Source organism: Eptesicus fuscus, chromosome 4 (genome assembly GCF_027574615.1).
Source record: "Eptesicus fuscus isolate TK198812 chromosome 4, DD_ASM_mEF_20220401, whole genome shotgun sequence".
Taxonomy (NCBI): Eukaryota; Metazoa; Chordata; class Mammalia; order Chiroptera; family Vespertilionidae; genus Eptesicus; species Eptesicus fuscus.
The window spans coordinates 105,776,282-105,796,955 of NC_072476.1; the positions used below are offsets into that span (position 1 = coordinate 105,776,282).

The following is a 20,674-nucleotide window of genomic DNA, read 5'->3' on the forward strand; positions in this document are numbered from 1 at the left end:
AGTTAGATGCAGAATCCTAACCTTTTAAAAAATATTAATATGAATAAGATAAAATATATAGCTCTTCCCTTGACACTGCCTTTACACTTAAAGAATTTTTTGAGGACCAGAATTTATAATACCCAGTTTCACATGCCAGTTGCCATTTTCTCAAGCTCAGCATTCCATTTATTTCTATTTTGCTATGAAGCCTTATTTTTCTGTGTGTGACACATTTTGATCCCTATCTTTCATATTAGATTTTTATGCCAAAGATCCAACACAAGCTAGTTAGCTAGATAATCATTAAATGTTACCAGATACCAATTGACTAAAGAAAAATCTGGTAAACACCTTCTTTCCATTTTGGAAACCTCAAAGGAAACACTCCTACCCACTCCCCTGCTTTCAGAGTTCAGTCTAATAGAGGAGAAAGAACAAAATGAGTCTGAAGAACTGCACTCGAGAATCACTAGTGGTAGGCCTATTATGGCATAAAGTCTGGCTTTGCTGTGTTATAATCTCATTACGCCTCTAAACTCTGCCTACAGGTGTCTGCAGTCGGTTATGTTCTTTTGAGACCTCGCCATCAGGGAGCGCCTGGTGTCACTAAGTGTCTGCTGGTGCTGGAGTTTGCTGTCTGCCTTCTTGCCATGTCTAACGAAGTAGAAACCAGTACATCTAATGGTCAGCCTGACCAACAGGCCGCACCAAAAGCACCATCAAAGAAGGAGAAGAAGAAAGGTATGGAGAAATCCTCCTGAGGCCAATGAGGGGAGCTCATGGTGGTTACCTCTGAAGAAATGAGAAGTTCAGGGTAAAGTAAGAGCTGGCCCTGGCCCGGCTTCAACCTGAGCCTGGTCTCCAGTCCTGAGCAGGAGAGTTGGAGTTTGGTTCACTCCATATACAAGACGTGGTTCTGAATCCTGTGATTGCCCCAGGTCCTGCCAGGCAGCTCTCATGCCATCTTGTGCAGTTGATAAATCAGCTATCGATTATTATATGGTTATCTTTCAGTAACCCATTTACCATGTTGCGGTTTTTAAAAACTAAAGACCTTTGTTTTATAGACCCTTGTTCTTCACCTGAAGTACCGCTACGAAGTGCCAGAGTCTTAATCATTCATAGCTTGAAAATATTGCGTGACTGGCCTGCTTTCCACTTCTACACTTTAGCAATGGAAGTGAGACCACACAGGCCTTTTAAGAGAAGCAAAAGAAGTTATGAAGATGGGATAATTACCTTAAGTGATTTTCAAAGAAATTTACTCATAATTCCCTTTTGCCTTTTTGACAGTTCAAAATGCTGGTAAATTGTGTGGTGCCTTATTTTTCTTTTATTAAAAAAAAAAAAGCATTATTCTCCTTATATTCTTTTTTAAAGTATTTTTAAGTTATAATGAATATCCCCAGGTCCCACCTCACATAGTTCCATAAGTTTCCCATAATTCAGTCCATTTTGCACCTTTAAGAGTTTATTTTCTCTCCATCATCTTATTCAGTATTAAAGAACATGGTTTTACTAAAAGGAAGTGAGAATAAGGATAGAATATTGCACACTTAGTCAATCAGAGTATAAGCAAGATTTATACTACTCTGATTTGTAGATTCCGGAACATATTTGATGATGCATGGGGCTGATATTTAAATACATTTATAAACTTTATCCTATATTTCTTTCTTTTCTCAGGCTCAGAAAAGACAGATGAGTATCTTTTGGCCAGATTCAAAGGTGATGGTGTAAAATACAAGGCCAAGCTAATTGGCATTGATGATGTGCCAGATGCAAGAGGAGATAAAATGAGCCAAGATTCTATGATGAAACTAAAGGTAAAAGGCAGAAAGCATGTTTTGTCTCTGTCTTCAGCAAATGGCCAACAGAAGGAATTAGATGAGAAGTTCGTATTTACCTATATCTCAATTATTCAAGAGGAAAACTTGCTAATCACATAATCCAGTGGCACCTCATTTGATGAGTAGCCATAAGATTGTTTGCATATTCTGAGTGTTGTCTAGTGTAGCAGGACTTGATATGCCTTTTGCTTTGGGCAGATCAAAGTTTCAACCCTGGAAGTCTTCAGGTAAAAGTCAGGACTCTACTTGGAAACTGGTGTTCCTTAGTGTTAGCCCTTTGATTTTCTGAATTTTTGAATTCCAGCACTGTCACTATGTGAAACCAGTTAAATAATACTTGTTAAGTAAGACAAGACCTAGAAGTAACACCTTTGAAGAACTTCTAGTACATTCTTCTTGTCTTTACCAGTGACTGTTCTAAGATAAAAAAAATTAAAATGGCTTGTCCAAGTTCACAGAACTAGTGATGTCCTGGCTCAACACCTTCTATTCCTTCTTGCTCTCTCTTATGCAGGGTGCTTAGGCCTTTCATAGATGGTAAATTAAGCTGAAAACAAAGCTGCCTTTTAAGTTTTAGTATTGGAAGCATCATAGGGTAGTTTTAACTAAGTTTTCTTGTTTTCCCAACCTCATCAGGGCATGGCAGCGGCTGGTCGGTCTCAGGGACAACACAAACAAAGGATCTGGGTCAACATTTCCCTTTCTGGGATCAAAATAATCGATGAAAAAACTGGGGTAAGAATTCACTTTCACTGACACTTTTCTGACCACCTGAATTTGACAAACAATTTGCAACTAAATTTTAGCTCCCCTTTTTCCTTTTCAAAATTCTGTAGGAAAAAAAAAAATATATATATATATATATCACTTCTCCAGATGTACAGGCGGAAAACAGGGTAGGAGGTGAGGAGTTAAGTCACTTTATCTTTAAATTTATTTCCTCTAATAGATGTGTCAAGTCTATAGACACGGGTATGCTATAATATCACTTGGGTATTCTTTTTGACCTCAGGTACAAGAACTAGATTAATATTAACCTTTGGTTTGTGATGCTATCATAGGTCTATGCATGGGTCTCATTTTAATATATAGGGGTAGGGAAAAGTAAGCTTTCAGTTGTATTGTATTAATAATAAATAACTAATAAATAATAATACAAGAATAGCCTGGGCGGTGTGGCTCAGTGGTCTGATGCTTAGCTGTGCTAGACTAAAAATAAATGCTAGTTTTCCCAGTAAATCATGTTTTTGTTCCTTTTTCAGGTGATAGAGCATGAACATCCAGTAAATAAGATTTCTTTCATTGCCCGTGATGTGACAGACAACCGGGCATTTGGTTATGTGTGTGGAGCAGAAGGCCAGCATCAGTTTTTTGCCATAAAAACAGGGCAACAGGTTAGTGCTAAGCCTTGAGGTATTCCTGGAGGGGGACTTGTCCTCAGTAGAACGTAGGAGTGTCTATCACTCAACTAGAGAGCTTTCTAGAAACAGCTGGAGATAGGGGGAGGAATAAACAATGATTCAAATGATAACTATGTTTATTGGTCTAAGGAATCATTTTTGAAATGTCATTGATTCCCATGGAGCATGTGGCACAAGGATTGTTAGAATGGATATTCTTATAAGGTGAATGCTGATTATAGAATAATAGCAAATTATTCCTAGAAATGCGGAGGGACTTGGAAAATTGTCATGGTGCTTCTTGTTTGGTCTAAGTACTTATTAACCCTGCTGTCTTTTATGTATCTGGGGGTAGGGATGGGAGTAGGGGTTATTCCCCATAAAACAGGGGAGCATAGTGAGGATCTTTAAGAGAAAGGGGGTGTTGGAGTACTAAATAAGAACTGATGTGATATAAAGGGAAGAAAATAGTAAGATTAAAATACTGATAAAGATGCTTTTTCTTGCTTCAGGCTGAGCCATTAGTTATTGATCTTAAAGACCTTTTTCAAGTTATCTATAACGTGAAGAAAAAGGAAGAAGAAAAGAAAAAGGCAAGTTCTACCCAATACAGGTTCTATTAAACTTAAGACAGTAGTAGGACCATATGTGAACATTATGTAAACATATGGCCTGTCTGGAGAATTGGCTTCTCTGTAGATCTCCAAAGTATGGAAAGTAGAGAAATGTATTGTCTCTTCTTCCCAAATAGCAGGGCAATGGATGGGTGTTATCATTAAGCACTTATTTCTAGTCCCTGACTCCGGTCTTTTCTCCCAACAAGCTTCACATCAATTCTAAAGACTATACAGGATTACCAAGTTTAAGTCCAGTAACTCTGTTCAAATCCAGTATTAATGTGAAAAAGGGAGGGGACTGTAGGGCAGAGATAATATGCAAGAGTCTCTTTTGCTTGTGCCTGTGAACCAATAGATAGGTATATTTGTTCTTTTATTTAACTCATTTTAACTATAATTACTGGATCACTGAATTTGTGTCTTTCTTTTTAGATGGAAGAAGCCAACAATGCAGTTGAGGTAAAACTGTATCTTCTCTTCTTGTGAATTGTGATGTGTGACATGTATAAGCCCTTGATTGCTCCCTTCCCAGCATGCTCCCCTTCTGGCTTATTGCTCTGTGTTCATGACCCTTCTGGTCATGGAAGATGTATGGTTGAATGATCAGTGCCAAAATTATAACCGCTTAGCAAGCCAATACACTAGGAAATTAAAACTTGCCAACTAAACCCTTAAATATTTGCCATCTTTTCAGAACGGGAGCGAGGCCCTAATGACTCTTGATGACCAAGCTAACAAACTGAAATTGGTATGTATGTGACTTTTTATGATTCTTGCTTACCGGAATGTGGGTTTTACTTCCTGTAGATGTTGCAAAGACAGAATCTGTATGAAAATCCAATTGCAACAACTATTTCCCTAACATTGATGTTAATATAAAAGGCAATCTTTTTAGTAAAGACATCTAAATCTAATCCAAATACTTTTTTTTATTGATTTTAGAGAGGAAAGGAGAGGGAGAGAGATAGAAACATCAATGATGAGAGAGAATCATTGATTGGCTGCCCTCTGCACGGCCCCCACTGGGGATCTAACCTGCAACCCAGGCATGAGCCCTTGACTGGAATCAAACCTGGAACCCTTCAGTCCCCAGGCCAACACTCTATCCACTGGGCCAAGCCGTCTGGGGCTCAAATACTTTTTAAAGAGTTTGGACCAGATGGATTTGTTTGGGTACCTATCTATACTTCCTGACCTAAATCGCCCAATATCAAATCTGTATTAGTTAAATGAAAATTCAATTGTGACGGCCATTTTCCTAAACTGTTGTTTAGGAAACAATTATGACAATATACAAAATAATCTTTTTGAGTAGACACATCTGAATCTAATCCAAATACTTTTTTAAGGCTGTTGACCGGATGGATTTGTTTGGGGACATGTCTACACCTCCTGACCTAAATAGTCCAACAGTAAGTGTCTGTTTTTAAATTTGCAATGTAATGGAAATGACATCTATGACTCAAATTGGCAATTAACCAGAAATCTTGAACATCTTTATTGAAACTTGGAACGTGGCAGCTGATTTTTTCTGCATAAAGTAGAAATGGCTGCTAGAACAAATTTGCATCTTAAGTCACCATGGGAACCTATCAGGACTAATTCATATACTTAATATTGCTTAGAGATTAAATCTGAGCAATAGGTCAGGCAATGTAGTCCTTCTTGGTATTACTTAGGATCAGAAGGAGGAGTTGAATAATAATTCTAGGCATAAGCCTACTTGAAGGAAGTATGTTTGTTAAATGATTAATTATAAAGCCTCCTGGCCTCTCCATTTATTTTTTATTCTTTCTTTGTGAGTTAGCATAAGCTTGGTGTGAAGCAAGATTTAAAACAAAGAGGCTGCGTTATGTTTAACCAAGACTTGTCCTTGTTTAAAAAAAAAAATTCTCATTTTTTACAGGATATTAGAGTGTATCAAGTCTTCTTAATTTTGAGACTAGAGTAACATTTTCCTTTACAGATATGAAAATGGTAATTCTGGAAAAAAAAAATTTACCAAAGAAAGAGGTTCAAATTCAGCACAAAAACCCAAGTCTCAGACCTTCCAAAATAGGCCTCCAGTGAAATTACCCATGCAATTTTGAATGGCTTTTTACAACTTCTGTTATTTATTTAATAGTTTCTTGAATACCTGCTACTTGCTGGGCACAGCAATGAGATGCACAATGTCAATGACATCATTAAAGCCAATTAAAAAGGAGGAGACCAACATTAAAACCAATTAAAAAGCTTATTATCGGATGTTAATTATAAGGTATTTACCTGGCTTTAGAGGGTCAGCTAAGAGTGCTGAGTGAATTTCCAGGCTTGAACATAAAAGATGAGAAGGCAATAACCAGACAAAGGAGCACCACTGTCTATCTAGGAGTCTCTAGATAGACATCACGGAATTATTAAGCAAGCCTATACAACCAAGAAGGTCATTGGAAATAAAACCACAGCAGACCAGAGACTGGGTAAGTCTCACTGGTCCCAGAGTATTGCAGAGAATGCCAGGTCCATGAAACTTCACATAAAATGCTGAAGCTCTGGAGGTGAGAAGGAGCAGGGTCTGAGAACCCCCTTCTCAGACCCCAAGCCTATGAGATTCACAGTGCATAATTGCATTATGGAGGCCTCAAAACAACCACAGAGAAGCCTGTTCACTGTTCTTTAAAGCAGTGTGTCCTAACTCACTTGCCTGTGGAACCTGTCATTCTTCACAATGTCTGTTACCGTTCTAAGGAGAAACTTTTTGAAATACAGAATTAGATAGCCCTGGAAGGTCCATCCCAGCTCTGAAATTGATGTCTGAAAAACATGCTGTCCAAGCATAACTGACATTCAAACAAGTTTATTGAAAGAGATCAGAACACTCAGGCTCTGAAGCAATTTCCATGGGGTAGGCAAGGAAGCACTGACTGCTTTGCCTGTTTCTGTAGCCTTCTGGAAAGTTATGAAAAAGGAAATGGAAAGCAGCTTGAGTAAGCCTGAGTCTCATTGATATTAGACGTCATACATGTTATGAATTTTTGGTGTATCAATAACAATAGATTAAAGAAATAAATACCATCAAAGTAGATGGTATGTGATAAGTAAGATAATCCCAACAGCACTAATTATGTGCTGGTCAGACTTTGCCAGCACATTCTAACAGATTGACTTTATATTCATAGGTCACAAAATAAACTTATCTTTACTTGATAAAACCAGCATGTTTTAAAAGATTCAAATCTTACAGTAGTTGCTTTGGAAGATATGAAGAGAAGAAATCTCAATTATCTAAACTTTATTAGTTAGTCCCTGTCCCTCCCGCAACATTTATACAGAATAGTTTTATGTGTTACAAATAAAGCTAATGTTGCAAACTAAGTAGCATACCTTAGAATGTAATTTTTATTGGAAAACCACTTGAACAATATTCATCCATACTGATCTTAAAAAAAAGAAAAGAAAGGAATACATGCTCTAGTGAAAATTTTGATCATTCGGAGTTATTATGAGAAGAACATAAGGCCTGGTCCGCCATCAAGGAGGTTAAAACTGGTGCAGGGATGGGGCCAGGGCACAGTGTTGTGGAAGTAAGATGCAGAAAGAGGGCACAGGTGAAGCTGAAATAGAGGATCCATGGGAAGAGGCTTTATAAATTATCTGAACTTGAACTGGGTCTTTAAGTGTGTAGTAAAATAGAATAGTTAGGCTAAATGTAAACTGGGTGCCCCCCCCCCCCCCCCCTCCTTGTGGGTCATTTTGAAGGTCTGGCTAATGAAGCTTATTTTAATTCAGAGAGTAGCAGAAAGACACAGAAAGCTGCGGGTAGGGAAGTCCAGGATTTGGCAGCGAGATGTTTAGGTGACATAGCTGCCTAGAGGAGAGCTAGGCTATGGAATTCAATAGTTAAGACTTCGTCTCTGGACAGACACCACTTGGTTGCCTGCTGCCCCTCTTGCTGGAGCTCCCTAAGAGCAGGGACTGCATTTCACTCTCCTATCACTAGTGCTTGTCTCTCGGATCCTCCAACGATGGTCATGTGGATGCAGTATTGACATCCAAGGAAAAATGCATGAAGCTCTGACCTAGGAGGTAGATGAGGAGTCTTGCATCTCTTAATCATAGTCTATGAACTAGACCTTTAATCTTTTTTTTAATTTATCTTTATTGTTGAAAGTATTGCATATGTCCCCTTTTTTTCCCATTGACCCCTTCCACCCTGCTCCCCCACCCTACCCCAGGCCTTCACCACACTATTGTCTGTGTTTATGGTTATGCATATGTGCATATAAGGTCTTTCGCGAATCTCTCCCCAACCACCACCCCACCCCACCATCCCTCTGAGATTCAAAAGTCTGTTCCATGCTTCTATGTCTTTGGATCTATTTTGTTCATCAGTTTATTTTGTTCATTAGATTCCACATATGAGTGAGATTATGTGATAGGCTCTTCATCTGGAATTAGCAACAGACCTGAGCTGAGGAAAGCCTTATACATTTCACTTATAGGCCGACTATTCAGAAGTCTAACACTGTGGCTCCTGTTTGGTGTCCTAAGAACTTCTTCTGAAGTATTTGAAAAGGAGAACTCTGCCAGCTGTGATACCCAACTGTTCTAACCAGAGGTGGCTCCTAATAAATGAATAAATACTGAAATCACAAGCATTTGGAGTACATTTTCCTACCTTTTGATTGTTAAAGATCCCTACATTAAGAAGTCTTCCAATCTGTTTCTTTGATTAAAACAAAATTTTAATGACAAGCTCTTTCTTCTGACAAATTCTTCTGGTTATAAAGAGAAAAGCTGGTTTTTAAACAATGTGGTTTATACCTAACAGTAAAGGAAGCCAAAAGATAGAATACTAATTAGGTCTGATTTGGGGCCTAAACTTTCTAAAAATGTATTCTTTTTCCTTAAAACAAAAGAGATCTGCCTATTCAGGCCTCCTTTTTCTTTTTGAGAATTTTATATTCCCTGACGGTTGTTTTTGTCTCAAGGATCATAATGTTTAGTGATCTGTTCAGAGCAATGCTAGAATTCCAACTTCCATTTCAAAGGTGTTTATTGTTTATATTCCTCTGTGGTCTGCATAGTGAAGTATTAATGGACCAAAGTCAGTTAGGAGGAAGGTCTGTCAGTGTGACAGCTCAGTCCCAGGGTGACCCCTAACTAGTGATAAAGATGTGGCAGATTGATCCAATTGGCTGCTCTTAGGCTAAGAAGGATGTCTTACCTGACAACTGAGAACCCAGATAATTAACATGCCAGAAACTGATAGGGAATAGAATTTGTAGAGTTATGAATTCAGTATGTCTTTCAAATTAACTCTTAACCTTTTGTACTCGGATGTCGAGTGTGACGGTTATTGAATGTATCAATAATTTGAAATATAAAAAAAATCCAAATAAATAAGTTTGTATGAAAAGAAACTCCAGTTTTTTATTCTACTGCCGCACTTGTAAAATCTGGGGTATTTAAAAAATTAAATCCCGAGTAGAATAAAGGAATCGAGAAAAAAGCAAGTGAGTGCAAAGGGTTAAACCCTTATACATAAATAAGACTAGATTATATATAAGTTAAAGACAAAGATTAGTTGAATTTATCCTTTAGATAGATGAGATAGGCAACTCTTAAGCTATATATTTTTAAATATATTTTTATTGATCTCAGAGAGGAAGAGAGAGATAGAAACATCAGTGATGAGAGGGAGTTATTGATTGGCTGCCTCCTATACGTTGGACCGAGCCTACAACCCAGGCATGTGCCCTTGACGGGAATCGAACCTGGGACCCTTCGGTCCACAGGCCAACACTCTATCCACTGAGCCCAACTGGCTAAGGCTTAAGCTATATTATTTTAAAACTGCACAATAAAAGAGGTTAATGTGATATGTTGTTAGATTATATCCCTATTTTGGGTTATCACTTTCTTAGAAAGACATAGACAAAAGGGTATGTCCAGAGGAGAGGCTAAGAGGATGGGGATGAGAGATCTAACTTGGCTAGCACTTTCAAAGATTCTGAAATATTTTAAAAAGCATACCTGACATCTCCCTATAATTGGCCCAAGGAAAGACCAATTATAGGCAGATATATTTGACCTTAAACTTCATCACATCCAGAACTGCAAAATATGAATGTATTAGCCAGCAAATGCACTCATTTGGAGAGGTGATGTTACATGACTGGGATACAATGATAGGAAAGCAAAGATATCAGGCAAGAAGCTGGGCAGGGCTTCTGAGGTCTGGTCTTACTTTCAAGCTCTATATACGTACTTAATCACTTGGAGTGACTCATAGTGAATTCCCTTTAAGACTTTCAAAGACATGAATTGAAACAACCATGATCATGAACTCAGCCAGTGTGTAAGGGTGAGCGGTGACATGAATAATATAAACAACAGTAAGATTTCATTTAATTAAGGGGTCAATGAAGTTGAGACATAAATAAACAGGCTCAAGGTGGGGAAGGGGGAGGGAGGACTGGAAAATGCACTCACCGAGGGGATGGGAGGAGATCATGGTCAACCGTTTTGTTAAAAACCAAAATCTAATGGGAATTGTGATAATCCTGGTCATTTTATGTAGCCTTTTCATTTGAAGTCACAACATGGACTAACACTTTCTTTCTCTCTTTTTTTTTTTTTCTTTCCAAATGTGATAGGAAAGCAAAGATATCCTGTTAGTGGATCTAAACTCTGAAATCAACACCAATCAGAATTCTTTAAGAGAAAATTCATTCTTAACAAACGGCATCACCTCCTCCTCTCTTCCTCGACCAAAGCCTCAGGCGTCTTTCTTGCCCGAAAATGCCTTTTCTGCCAATCTCAGCTTCTTTCCCACCCCTAATCCCGATCCTTTCCGTGATGATCCTTTTGCACAGCAGGACCAATCGCCACCCTCTTCGTTTGATTCTCTCAAATCTCCAGATCAGAAGACAGAGAATTTGAGTGGCTTGTCTACTCCGCTGAGTAATGGGCCCCTGAATGGGGATGTTGATTACTTTGGTCAGCAGTTTGACCAGATCTCTAACCGGACTGGCAAGCAGGAAGCTCAGGCAGACCCGTGGCCCCTCTCAAGTCCGCAGACCCAGCCAGCAGTGAGAACTCAGAATGGGGTATCTGAAAGAGAACAGAACGGCTTCCATGTCAAATCCTCCCCGAACCCTTTTGTGGGAAGCCCTCCCAAAGGACTGCCCGTACCAAATGGCCTAAAGCAGGACTTGGAAAGCTCTGTCCAGTCCTCCACACATGACTCCATAGCCATTATCCCACCTCCACAAAGTACCAAACCAGGAAGAGGCAGAAGGACTGCCAAGGTGAATTGTCTTCTCCGCATGTGCGTTGGCAGAATGCATGTTCGCTGTCACAGGGTGGTCTGGGCGAGCTGTCTTTTCTGCTGCTTTTGTAGCTTCCTGTGTGGCTGTAATACAGAAGGTGGGGTGAGCTCGTCGTCCCCCAGGAATACCTTCCTCTAATCGCCACCCTTTCAAAGCTTCGCGCTCAGCGGTGTTGTTGCGCCCTGCTTTCCCTTTGCATGTCTTGTCTCTTATTATTAACTAAACACACGTTTTTTTTTTCGTTTTTAATGCTGCTATGCTTCTGTACCTCTGGTAAGTTTGATGGTCATGTTCTGGGAGCGGAGGGCAAGGGTTCTTGTGATTCCCCTGATACATACCTTCCCCACACTAAGGCGCGCCCCGCACACACCCCTCAGGTTGTGCCAATGACCAAGCTGGTGGTGCCAAATTCTTGAGTTTGCCTCCTCTATTAAAAGTTGACTAAATAATCCATTGTCTTAAAAGAAACATGTATTTACTGTTACCACTTCCCTCAAAAGCAATTTAAAATGTGGTTTCTGTTAAGTATTACTTTTTAATCTCTTTGGAATATGTAGGCTGGCCTAATGGTTAGACTAGTGTATCAAGGCCATGCAGACTGATTCAAACCCACTAGAATGATCAAAAACACTTAAGCTACTTATTTGTAACTGTCCCTTCTTTCCCAGCTTCAAGCTGTTAGCTGGCAAGGAGACCAGGCAGACACAAATGTGTGAATAAGTGAATTAGATTTCACTTCGCGAGTCCAAAACCTCATATCCTGCCCATTGCAGGGATCCTTGTCCTTTTGCTTTGGTTGGTTGGTTGGTTGGTTGGTTGGTGTTTTGTGGTAGTCCCTCAGTATAGGAAGTAGTTTTTCTGTGTGGTTCCCGATTTGAGGTACAGAGTAGGAGACAGAATGACACTGCATTTCTCTGTTGCTGAGTAACTCCTTTATGTCCCCCTCTGCCCTGTCAGTCTCCAGCAAGTGACTTGCTGACATCAGACATCTTTGCTCCTCCGGACTCAGAACCTCCAGGCCAGGCATCACCTACGGGACAATCTGCAACCCCACAGACCAACCCTCTGGATCTCTTCAAGACCAGTGTTTCTCCCCCTGTGGGACCCCTAGCAGGTCTAGGTAAGGGCCCCACATCGAGTCAGGTTTGGCTCTGCTATTTTCACTCCCAGGACGATAGTGCATAGAAGGAAGGCACTTCATATCCTTAGAGGTTTCAGGGGCACAAAACTGAAGCATCTTAGGGAGCCTTTCTCCCACTCTTCCTTTTGTACAACCTCACCCCCATTTGGTACCCTTGGATGTAAATGCAATTTGGCTTCTTGAATTGGAATGTGCGAAGAAATCCATGTTCAGTATTGTGCTTATTTGAACCAACTGCTCGCTAAAGACAATTGTGAGGGGTTCTGAAACACAGACCAGCGTCATTGGAGAAACGGGGCTAAGATGACAGAGTCTTCTTTATCTTAGAAAAGTAAGAACGTGCATGTCTTCCATGTAAGTTGCCATTTCTAGTTTGAAGCCCTCTCCCCTATTAAATGGCTACCCCTCTTGGAAGGGACATATACCCTGCGAGGGATATAAGTCAAGTCTGAAGCAAGTGTAAGTCATAGAATGAAAGGCCTGGGTTCTGAGCCCAGCTCCACCCCTGGTATCTGGAGGGTGTGGGGCAGGTATAGATCCTATCCGCCTCTGCATACTTAAGCCTTAGCAGCTCCTTGCCAATATTCTGGCTAGCTGAGTGTCTTGATAGAGTGAGAAGTAAATGCTGGAAACGTGACGTTGAAAAGAGCATTGAGGTAAGGGAAGAGGTGGGACTTTTTCAGGTCACTAGGATGTGCTGGTGCTGCCACTCATATATGTGTCATTAGCTCCTGAGAGCCACTGAGCCACTCTGTGGCAGGACACTGGGGAAGGCCACGTGCCTAAGGGCTGGCCCTGCTACCCTTTGTCCACAGCCTCAGTGGTACAGTCTTCAGAAACCCCGACAACAGTCCTTGCTGTCTGGCTGGGGATTCTCTTTGTGTTTCTGCTTCTTGGCACCACAATGAGCTCCAAAGAGACTTTGTCCGGGAGGGAGCAGCGAGGGTCTCCCTTCCTCATTCCGTACAAGTTGATCAGGGATCTCTCTCTGCCTCCTGCAGGGTCAGTCATCAGGACCCTGCTTTGTTTTTTTCTCCGCTCTTTTCCTGCAAAGGAACATACTGTGGTTCTGTCATATTAAATCTGTTTGATCGTATCGGGAGGATGGTAGCAAAAAGGAAAGTCGTTACCCAGATGCCAAATGGCTGAAATGCATGTGGGGTGAGAAGCCAGCTTGTCCCAGCACTCTGCTTGCGTTGGTACCATCCAGAGACCCTCCCCGAGCTCTTCGTGTCTTTTGGGAGCTTCCCCCTTTCTTGTTGCTCTATTCCCTGCACCCCCAAGTGGAGCTGGTTAACGTTTTTCCTTGCAGAAGGGTAGGGAGCTTGCAGGCAGTGTGTGTGACCAGATCACATCACAGAGCTTTGTAGTCTGATATCATGCCCCGAAGAATTTTTACAGCCAATATTTAACAAGTCAGCCTGAAAATACAGCTGGACCCTATAACTGTTAATTTATTCAGACGAAGTGAAGCTTTTTGGCTAGGAGCCCCTGTTGAGGCCTTGGGGTATACAACTGCAGAATACTGATGATTCTTCCAAGTTTGGACATGGGACTCAAACTGAGCTCGACAGTATAGCCCCTGTCCACTAGCAGGGATCCTCCGCCAAACCCTGGAAGGTGGTAGGTCTGGCTTCCGCTGGCCCCAGCTGGGGGACTCTCTCCTCTGGAGAATAGGGGGTGGGGAGAAGGGGTTGCAAAAAGCTGAGCCTTCAGTTTTGACTCGCTACCCTGTGTTTTCATCTAGAATCAGAATGTAATAAAATGAACTTTTTTACTGACACTCTCTTTTTTTTTTTTTTTTTTAACCTCTTGCCTCTACTTTTTCCAGCGGGGCCTTAAATATCTTGGAAACACAACGCATGGAATCTTGTAGATGGGAATGAAGGCTGGCATAAGTATATACTGGGAAAGTCTTTATTTCCTGGCAAAGTTAATATTTTTCTCTTTTACCACCACTCCCACTAATACCACCTATATCTAAAGCCACACACTTTCCTAAAGGAAAGCAAGCCGTTCAACATGAAAGATGATAAAATTCTACCCAATTTGCATATCCATCTGCTCTAAATTATTACTGAGTGACTCTGGGTTCAGTAATAAAGTTTAAATAAATTTATTTGAAAATGCTAGAGATAACTTTGTTCAAACTCAGCTCCCTTTTAGAAGCCTACAATCTAAGATAACTTTCCCTTCGATTCATTGTGAAGTCTAAAGCTGTATCTGTAAAATAAATATTTGCATTAACATTGAATTTTTAAAAAAATAGCCCTGTTTCTTGGTGCCAAAAAGGCGGAACAGGAGGATAGGCTGCTGGGTTCGGAGCCAGTATGCCTGAGTTTTCATCTCTACTGTTGCAAACTGTGACTTTCCCAACTTTAATCATTAATATTCTTGTACCCAGTTCCCTCCCCTCAGACATAAGGGTGTTAACTTAGTAAGATGGCCTTTCCAGAAACCCACCACTCTCCATGAGCACACCGTATGCTTGTGGCCAGATGGCTGATGTTCATGGTGGTAGAGTTGAGTCAAGGAACACCAACCTCCATGCTAGAAAAGTTCAAGACAGAATACCTTGCTCCATCAGCCCCTGAATACCATTTTCAAAACATTTCTCACTTTGAAAACAGAAACATCCCTAACCCAAGTTTGGTTAGGGATGTTTTGGTTAGAAGACTTTCATGATGAAAGAATGCCCTGCCCCAAAGCTCAGAGCAAGTAGGTTTTGAGAGCTGAGCATCATTCGCGAATAGGGCTGCTAGTGGTAACAGTTTAACTGGGTCATTAATACACTTGGGAAGAAGCCGAAGAGACAATTCCCTCCGTCCCTGAACAAGATGTGGGGAACGAACTTCTCAAGAAGAGGGACAGACATTGGAGAGACTTGGACTTCAGTGGTTTCACTAACTCCTAATCAACATGGCAGGGGTGCAGGCAACGGGGCATTCCCCACAGAGATCAGACCCCCGGGCACAGGCCATTGGTTACCTCGGAAGGTGTTTTTGCTCCACGGGGTCTTCTCCCTCCCCTCCTCTTTTGCACACACTGTTCTAACTTCTGGCAACGTTTAGTGAGTGACACATGGCAGGAAGCACTTTTATTTGAAACAGCCCTCCTGGGATAACCAGCCTTTCCTCCATGTTCATATAGAAAAACCTAAAAGTATCTTGGCACCAACCAAATTTTATCATCCTTTTGTATAGCTGTATCAACCTTGGCAGCATTGAAAAGCAAGGCAACTCTGAAATGGTTTCTTTAGAGTGTAAGCGTGTTGAGGCCTAAGGCACATGTGTGACAGCTGCTTTCCATAAGACTCAGACAGTAGCCAGCTGCCAAATGGAAAGATGGAATCAGTGACTCCGAGTGTCCCATGACTTATCTTAATGAACTACTTCATAATCAGCATGGTTTGTATGTGTAAATGTATTCACAGTGTTGACAGGCTCGGTTCTAACTGTTTAAAACACACCAGTGTATGTACGAGGAGGGCCCATTTTTTCATGACTCGGTACTTATGGTCTGTGTTACCCCTTCCAATGAAGCAAAAAGATGTGGTAGAAAGAAAGGGCATCAAAATGCCACCTGCAAAAAAAATTTTAAAAAAATGCCACCTGCATTTGGATACCACCTATACTGTATTGGCTCGTTAATCTCCTGGTGATCTGAGCCTTCATTTCCATGAATGAAGGCATTGGCCATGTAGATGCTTTATAAATGCTTCCGGCAAACTTGTTTTCTGAAACTCAGAAATCCTCTTTGAGCTTGTCTCCTGATAAGTCTTTTCTCTCGCTTCCTTCAGGTGGTGTAGCAATCACACCGCCCCACACAGGACCATGGAGCCCGCCATCCCTCGTGTTCAATCAGTCCCCTTCCATGGTCCCAGGAGCCATGATGGGTGCTCAGCCTGCCGGATTCAGTCAACCAATGGTTTTTACCACAAGCCCAGCGGTTGCAGGTTGGAACCAGCCTTCATCCTTTGCAGCCTCAACTCCCCCTCCAGCCCCTGTTGTTTGGGGCCCATCAGCATCTGTGTCACCCAATACTTGGTCATCAGCAAGCCCTCTGGGGAATCCTTTTCAGAGCAATATTTTTCCAGTTCCTGCTGTGTCTACCCAGTCCCCTTCTATGCTCTCCTCTCTCCTGGTCACTCCTCCTCAACCACCTCCCAGAACTGGCCCCCCTAAGGACATCTCCACCAATGCCTTCGTTGCTTTGGACCCCCTCGGGGATAAAGAAGTCAAGGAAGTGAAAGAAATGTTTAAGGACTTACAACTGCGGCAGCCTCCGGTCCCCGCGAGGAAGGGAGACCAGACTTCCTCGGGGACTTCAAGTGCCTTCTCCAGTTATTTCAACAGCAAAGTGGGCATTCCTCAAGAGAATGCAGACCACGATGACTTCGATGCTAACCAACTATTGAAAAAGATCAATGGTAAGCTACCCACTTCTTCATCTACTATGCCAACAAGTACTAGTATTTCCACTTCATATGAGCCCACAGAATCCATCAGAAGAAAACTCTCCCACCCACCAATAGCCTAATGGGTGGTTATGGAGACAATTTAACCATTTACCTTATGAAGCTATTCATCTCACTTTATAAGGTCTGGCCCTATGCTGCCCTCTTGTGACAAATCTTAAGAGGGCTGCCAAGAGCTATTGATATTCCATGGGTGCTCGTAGCTGGAGGGCTGTATAGTAAAGCCTCCACCAAGCTCCATGGCCTCCCGTGAGGGAATCTGAAGCTCTTTCACTTCTAGTCAATCAATATGCATGGTGTCCTCTTCTGAGAGGGATGGATTTGCCTGTAATAATTGGGAGCCTTCGTATGTGGTGGTGATGTTTGCTCCATTGATGTACATTTCAAAAACATGGAACTTACTTTCTAAGATAAGCCTGACTGGGGACTGCTCCCTATATTTAGGGAAAGCTTGTCTACTGATCACTTGGGTTTTTCACCTTCTAGAACCACCAAAGCCAGCTCCCAGACAAGGTGCCCCGCCAGCTACCAACTCTTCTGACAATGCATTTGAGAACCCTTTCTCTAAAAATTCTTTCAGTTCATCACAAGCCTCTGTAAGTATCAGCTGCTGCAAGCTGTCAATCACAGTGTGTGCCACATAGAGCTACTGCCTCCTCAGTTAACCTTGCTTGTAGGTATAACAATTCTGTGATGATAAAGGACAGTTGAATAAGATTTACCATTGAGAACCACCACCATGTAATCAACTCAAACTGGGGGAAGGTGATTTTTGCAGGGATGTCTATTCTAAACTTGAGAAATGAATATCATATAGAAAAAGTCTTTTGTATCTCATTGAACCTGGCTCATGAAAATACTTGAAGAGAAAATCAAACCAAAGTACTATCTTAAAAAAAATCTTTCAAAGATTTAAGTTCCTGATTTCTCACCCATGATTCTTTAGCTCATAAAAAAAAAAAAAATACTTCCCATTCTGGGGAAGCAAACATAACCTAACTGCACCTTGGTTTTGATCCAAATAATAAATATACACCACTAGTTATAAGCTGGCAAATATAAATCATTGTAGACCCTTCTGTGACCTATGTGAATTTTAAAGAAATTAAAGAAGTCTTAAGTATTTTTTTTTCTTATAACTATAAGTATACTTACTGATTGGTTGGTTGTATCTCCATAGATGGCTTCTCCTCAACCTGCATCTCCCGATGTATATAGGGATCCTTTCGGAAGTCCTTTTGCCTAACTTCTGTAAGTAGAGTGGCATAGGGGGTGAGGATGAAATTTTAATTTTAGAATTGGGAAGAGGTTCAGTCCCTATCATTTAGAAGTAATAGACATGGAAATCTATACTTAGCTACTTTGATAATGACTAGGCTGGGTGTTTAAGAAGAGACTTCATATATATATACTAGAGGCTTGGTGCATGAAATTCATGCACTCACGGGGGCGGGGGGGGGGCAGGGAGGGTCCCTCAGCCCGGCCTGCACCCTCTCACAGTCTGGGAGCCCTCAGGGGATGTCCAAATGCTGGCTTAGGCCCGCTCCCAGGGAGGCCACAGCTGCACTCGCCAGCTGTGAGCCCAGCTTTTGGCCGAGCGGCACTCCCCCTGTGGGAGCGCACTGACCACCAGGGGGAAGCTCCTGCATTGAGCGTCTGCCCCCTGGTGGTCAGTGCACGTCACAGTGACCAGTCCTTCGGCCATTTGGTCAATTTGCATATTAGCCCTTTATTATATAGGATATATCAAAAATAGTAATAGACCCCTGGGCATGTGGATTTCTATCATATCCTGTGTTTTTGATATTTCAGGTATGTATGGAAGTAAAACATAGCATAATACCTACAGCTTTCTAGTTTTGATTTGTTTTGTTTTGTTTTGTTTTACCTTCATATTTAAGTGATTTCAAAGCATCCTGGTAATTACTTGGTTCCTATAGAACAGTGGTTTTCAGCCTTTTTCATCTCATGGCACCACAAAAATAATTACTAAAATTCTGTGGCACACAAAAAAAATACTATATTTTTTGCCGATCTGACAAAAAATAGGTATAATTCTGATTCATTTGTACTGGATGACCAATGTTGTGTTGGCTGTTGTAATTTTTTTTTTCATTTGAAAATCTAAGGGAAAATAGGTCAGTGCCCAATAGTCAGATATTGCATATTTTAAGAATTCTCCTGGCACACTGTTTGAAAATCGCTGCTATAGAAGGCTCAAAATCTGTTGACCTTCTGAAGCCACAAAACAGGTCAGCTTAACAGGTAATGATCACAATACTCTGCCTCCAAAATCAGTACTTATTTCTTTGTGAGGCCCTTCGAAGCTAGTCTTAAATAGTCTGATGGCATTAAATCCCGAAGTGGGGACAGTTGCCAATACCTCCTTCAAAAGCAGTGTCAGTGCCGATGAGTTTGAAAGTTGATCCTTTCCGCTAGTGGATTTCATCCTAAGTAAGTTATTGATGTAACCACCCTTTCCTTCTCAACAGTGAGTGGAAGCAACTTTGATTGACATGGAAAGATTAAAGTTAGTGGAGGGAAGGAGGTATATCTGCATTTAGGAGGTGGGCATAGCTGGCTCAGGAGACCCATAGAAAGAGTGAAAAGAACCATTTTCTATCTGACAACAATGAGACTGAGTTTATTTGCAATTTGGATCATCTCCCCCACAATGCATTTCTACAATTGCAGTGTTTCTTACGGGCTTTTTCATAAAATCTGCTTCAGAGAACTGGGTGAGATTGTTGGAAAGGAAAATTCCAGAGCCCACCCTTGCCCTAAAGTATCCCTGTGTGGTGCTGAAGAGAAAAGCTTGGTTTTAACAAGTGCTAATAAGACTGTAACATATCGAAGGCCTAGAAGTCTTAGCAGAGACTCATTCTCACCCTCCTCTCCAGGAGAATCATTAAACAAATAGAAAAATATAAACTACACTAGGAGGGTAGGAGAACTGTTCGCACTAAATTGAATTGACTAGAGTTCTCTTTGGAGGCTCCTTTTTCTTTAGGTCTTGAAGGAAGAATAATCTTGGTCAACCTGCTAAACTAACAGATTGGGAGGGGAAGCATCATGGGAGAAAATAGCTAACATTATTGATCACTTGTGTTAGGCACTTTATCACAGGTTCTACATTTATTATCTTATTTAACCCTCTTGCATCACCCCTAGGAGATACTATTACTGACATTTTAAATAATGGCTTGATATTTAATACATTGATATTCAATCCAAAAATTCTAACCACAGGTTTTCTCTTCTCCATACTTCTCTAGGAACTTGGCTTGCTGACTATCCAGAGGAACAGAAAGGTTGGCCTTAGCAGTCAAGGACAAAGCTGATAGCCAGACTAGTCCTGACCTCTGCCCTTGTTCCAGCTTTGCATATTATCTGCTGCCTTATTTCTTGCTGCCTCTTCCACCTGTAAAGTGTCTCTCACTTTCTGTTTAGGTTAACGCTAAACTGAATCTTATAGCTTTAAATAAATTAAGAATCTAAACACTCTAGCTTAAATATAAATGAAGTAGTTTCCCTACATGAACCCTTGCCTATTGTGTCCCTAAAACCTTCTAGAACATTCTACCATGTACCCTCTGGTTGTGCGATGCAGCCACCCCTCGGATCAGAATGCTTTGAATAAATTTTAAAATTCTTACTGTTCAAGGTTGTGTGGGGGGTTCCGTTTTAGAGCATAAAACCTAAAAATTGTAGTAGAGCAGGGCACCTTCTTAAATCTTGCTTCACACCATCACTTCCAGAGAATTTTTAAAGTAAAATTGAAGCAGGTCCAACTTCTCTGTAGGCACTTTGGAATCCGACAAACCCAAGAACCTTTTTAAAGATATACTTCTCCTCTTTCTGAAGATTGTATTTTTCTCAAGGGCAAGAGAA

At 41.1% G+C, this 20,674-nt stretch overlaps 1 protein-coding gene across 4 annotated transcripts in view; it reads left to right on the forward strand.

The window, feature by feature from the left end:
* Nucleotides 1-20,124, forward strand: part of DAB2 (DAB adaptor protein 2) — a 45,648-nt gene extending 25,524 nt beyond the window's left edge. For all 4 annotated transcript variants that reach the window (XM_054715308.1, XM_054715309.1, XM_054715307.1 and 1 more), the window contains 14 exons: nt 531-723; nt 1,669-1,808; nt 2,469-2,567; nt 3,095-3,226; nt 3,745-3,825; nt 4,282-4,308; nt 4,544-4,597; nt 5,199-5,261; nt 10,491-11,144; nt 12,123-12,285; nt 16,106-16,735; nt 17,270-17,379; nt 17,964-18,034; nt 20,059-20,124. In XM_054715308.1, coding sequence (XP_054571283.1) covers nt 531-723; nt 1,669-1,808; nt 2,469-2,567; nt 3,095-3,226; nt 3,745-3,825; nt 4,282-4,308; nt 4,544-4,597; nt 5,199-5,261; nt 10,491-11,144; nt 12,123-12,285; nt 16,106-16,735; nt 17,270-17,379; nt 17,964-18,029 — 2,412 coding nt within the window. In that variant the 3' untranslated portion in view covers nt 18,030-18,034; nt 20,059-20,124. The remainder of the gene's footprint in view (nt 1-530; nt 724-1,668; nt 1,809-2,468; nt 2,568-3,094; nt 3,227-3,744; nt 3,826-4,281; nt 4,309-4,543; nt 4,598-5,198; nt 5,262-10,490; nt 11,145-12,122; nt 12,286-16,105; nt 16,736-17,269; nt 17,380-17,963; nt 18,035-20,058) is intronic.
* Nucleotides 20,125-20,674: the final 550 nt, after the last annotated feature.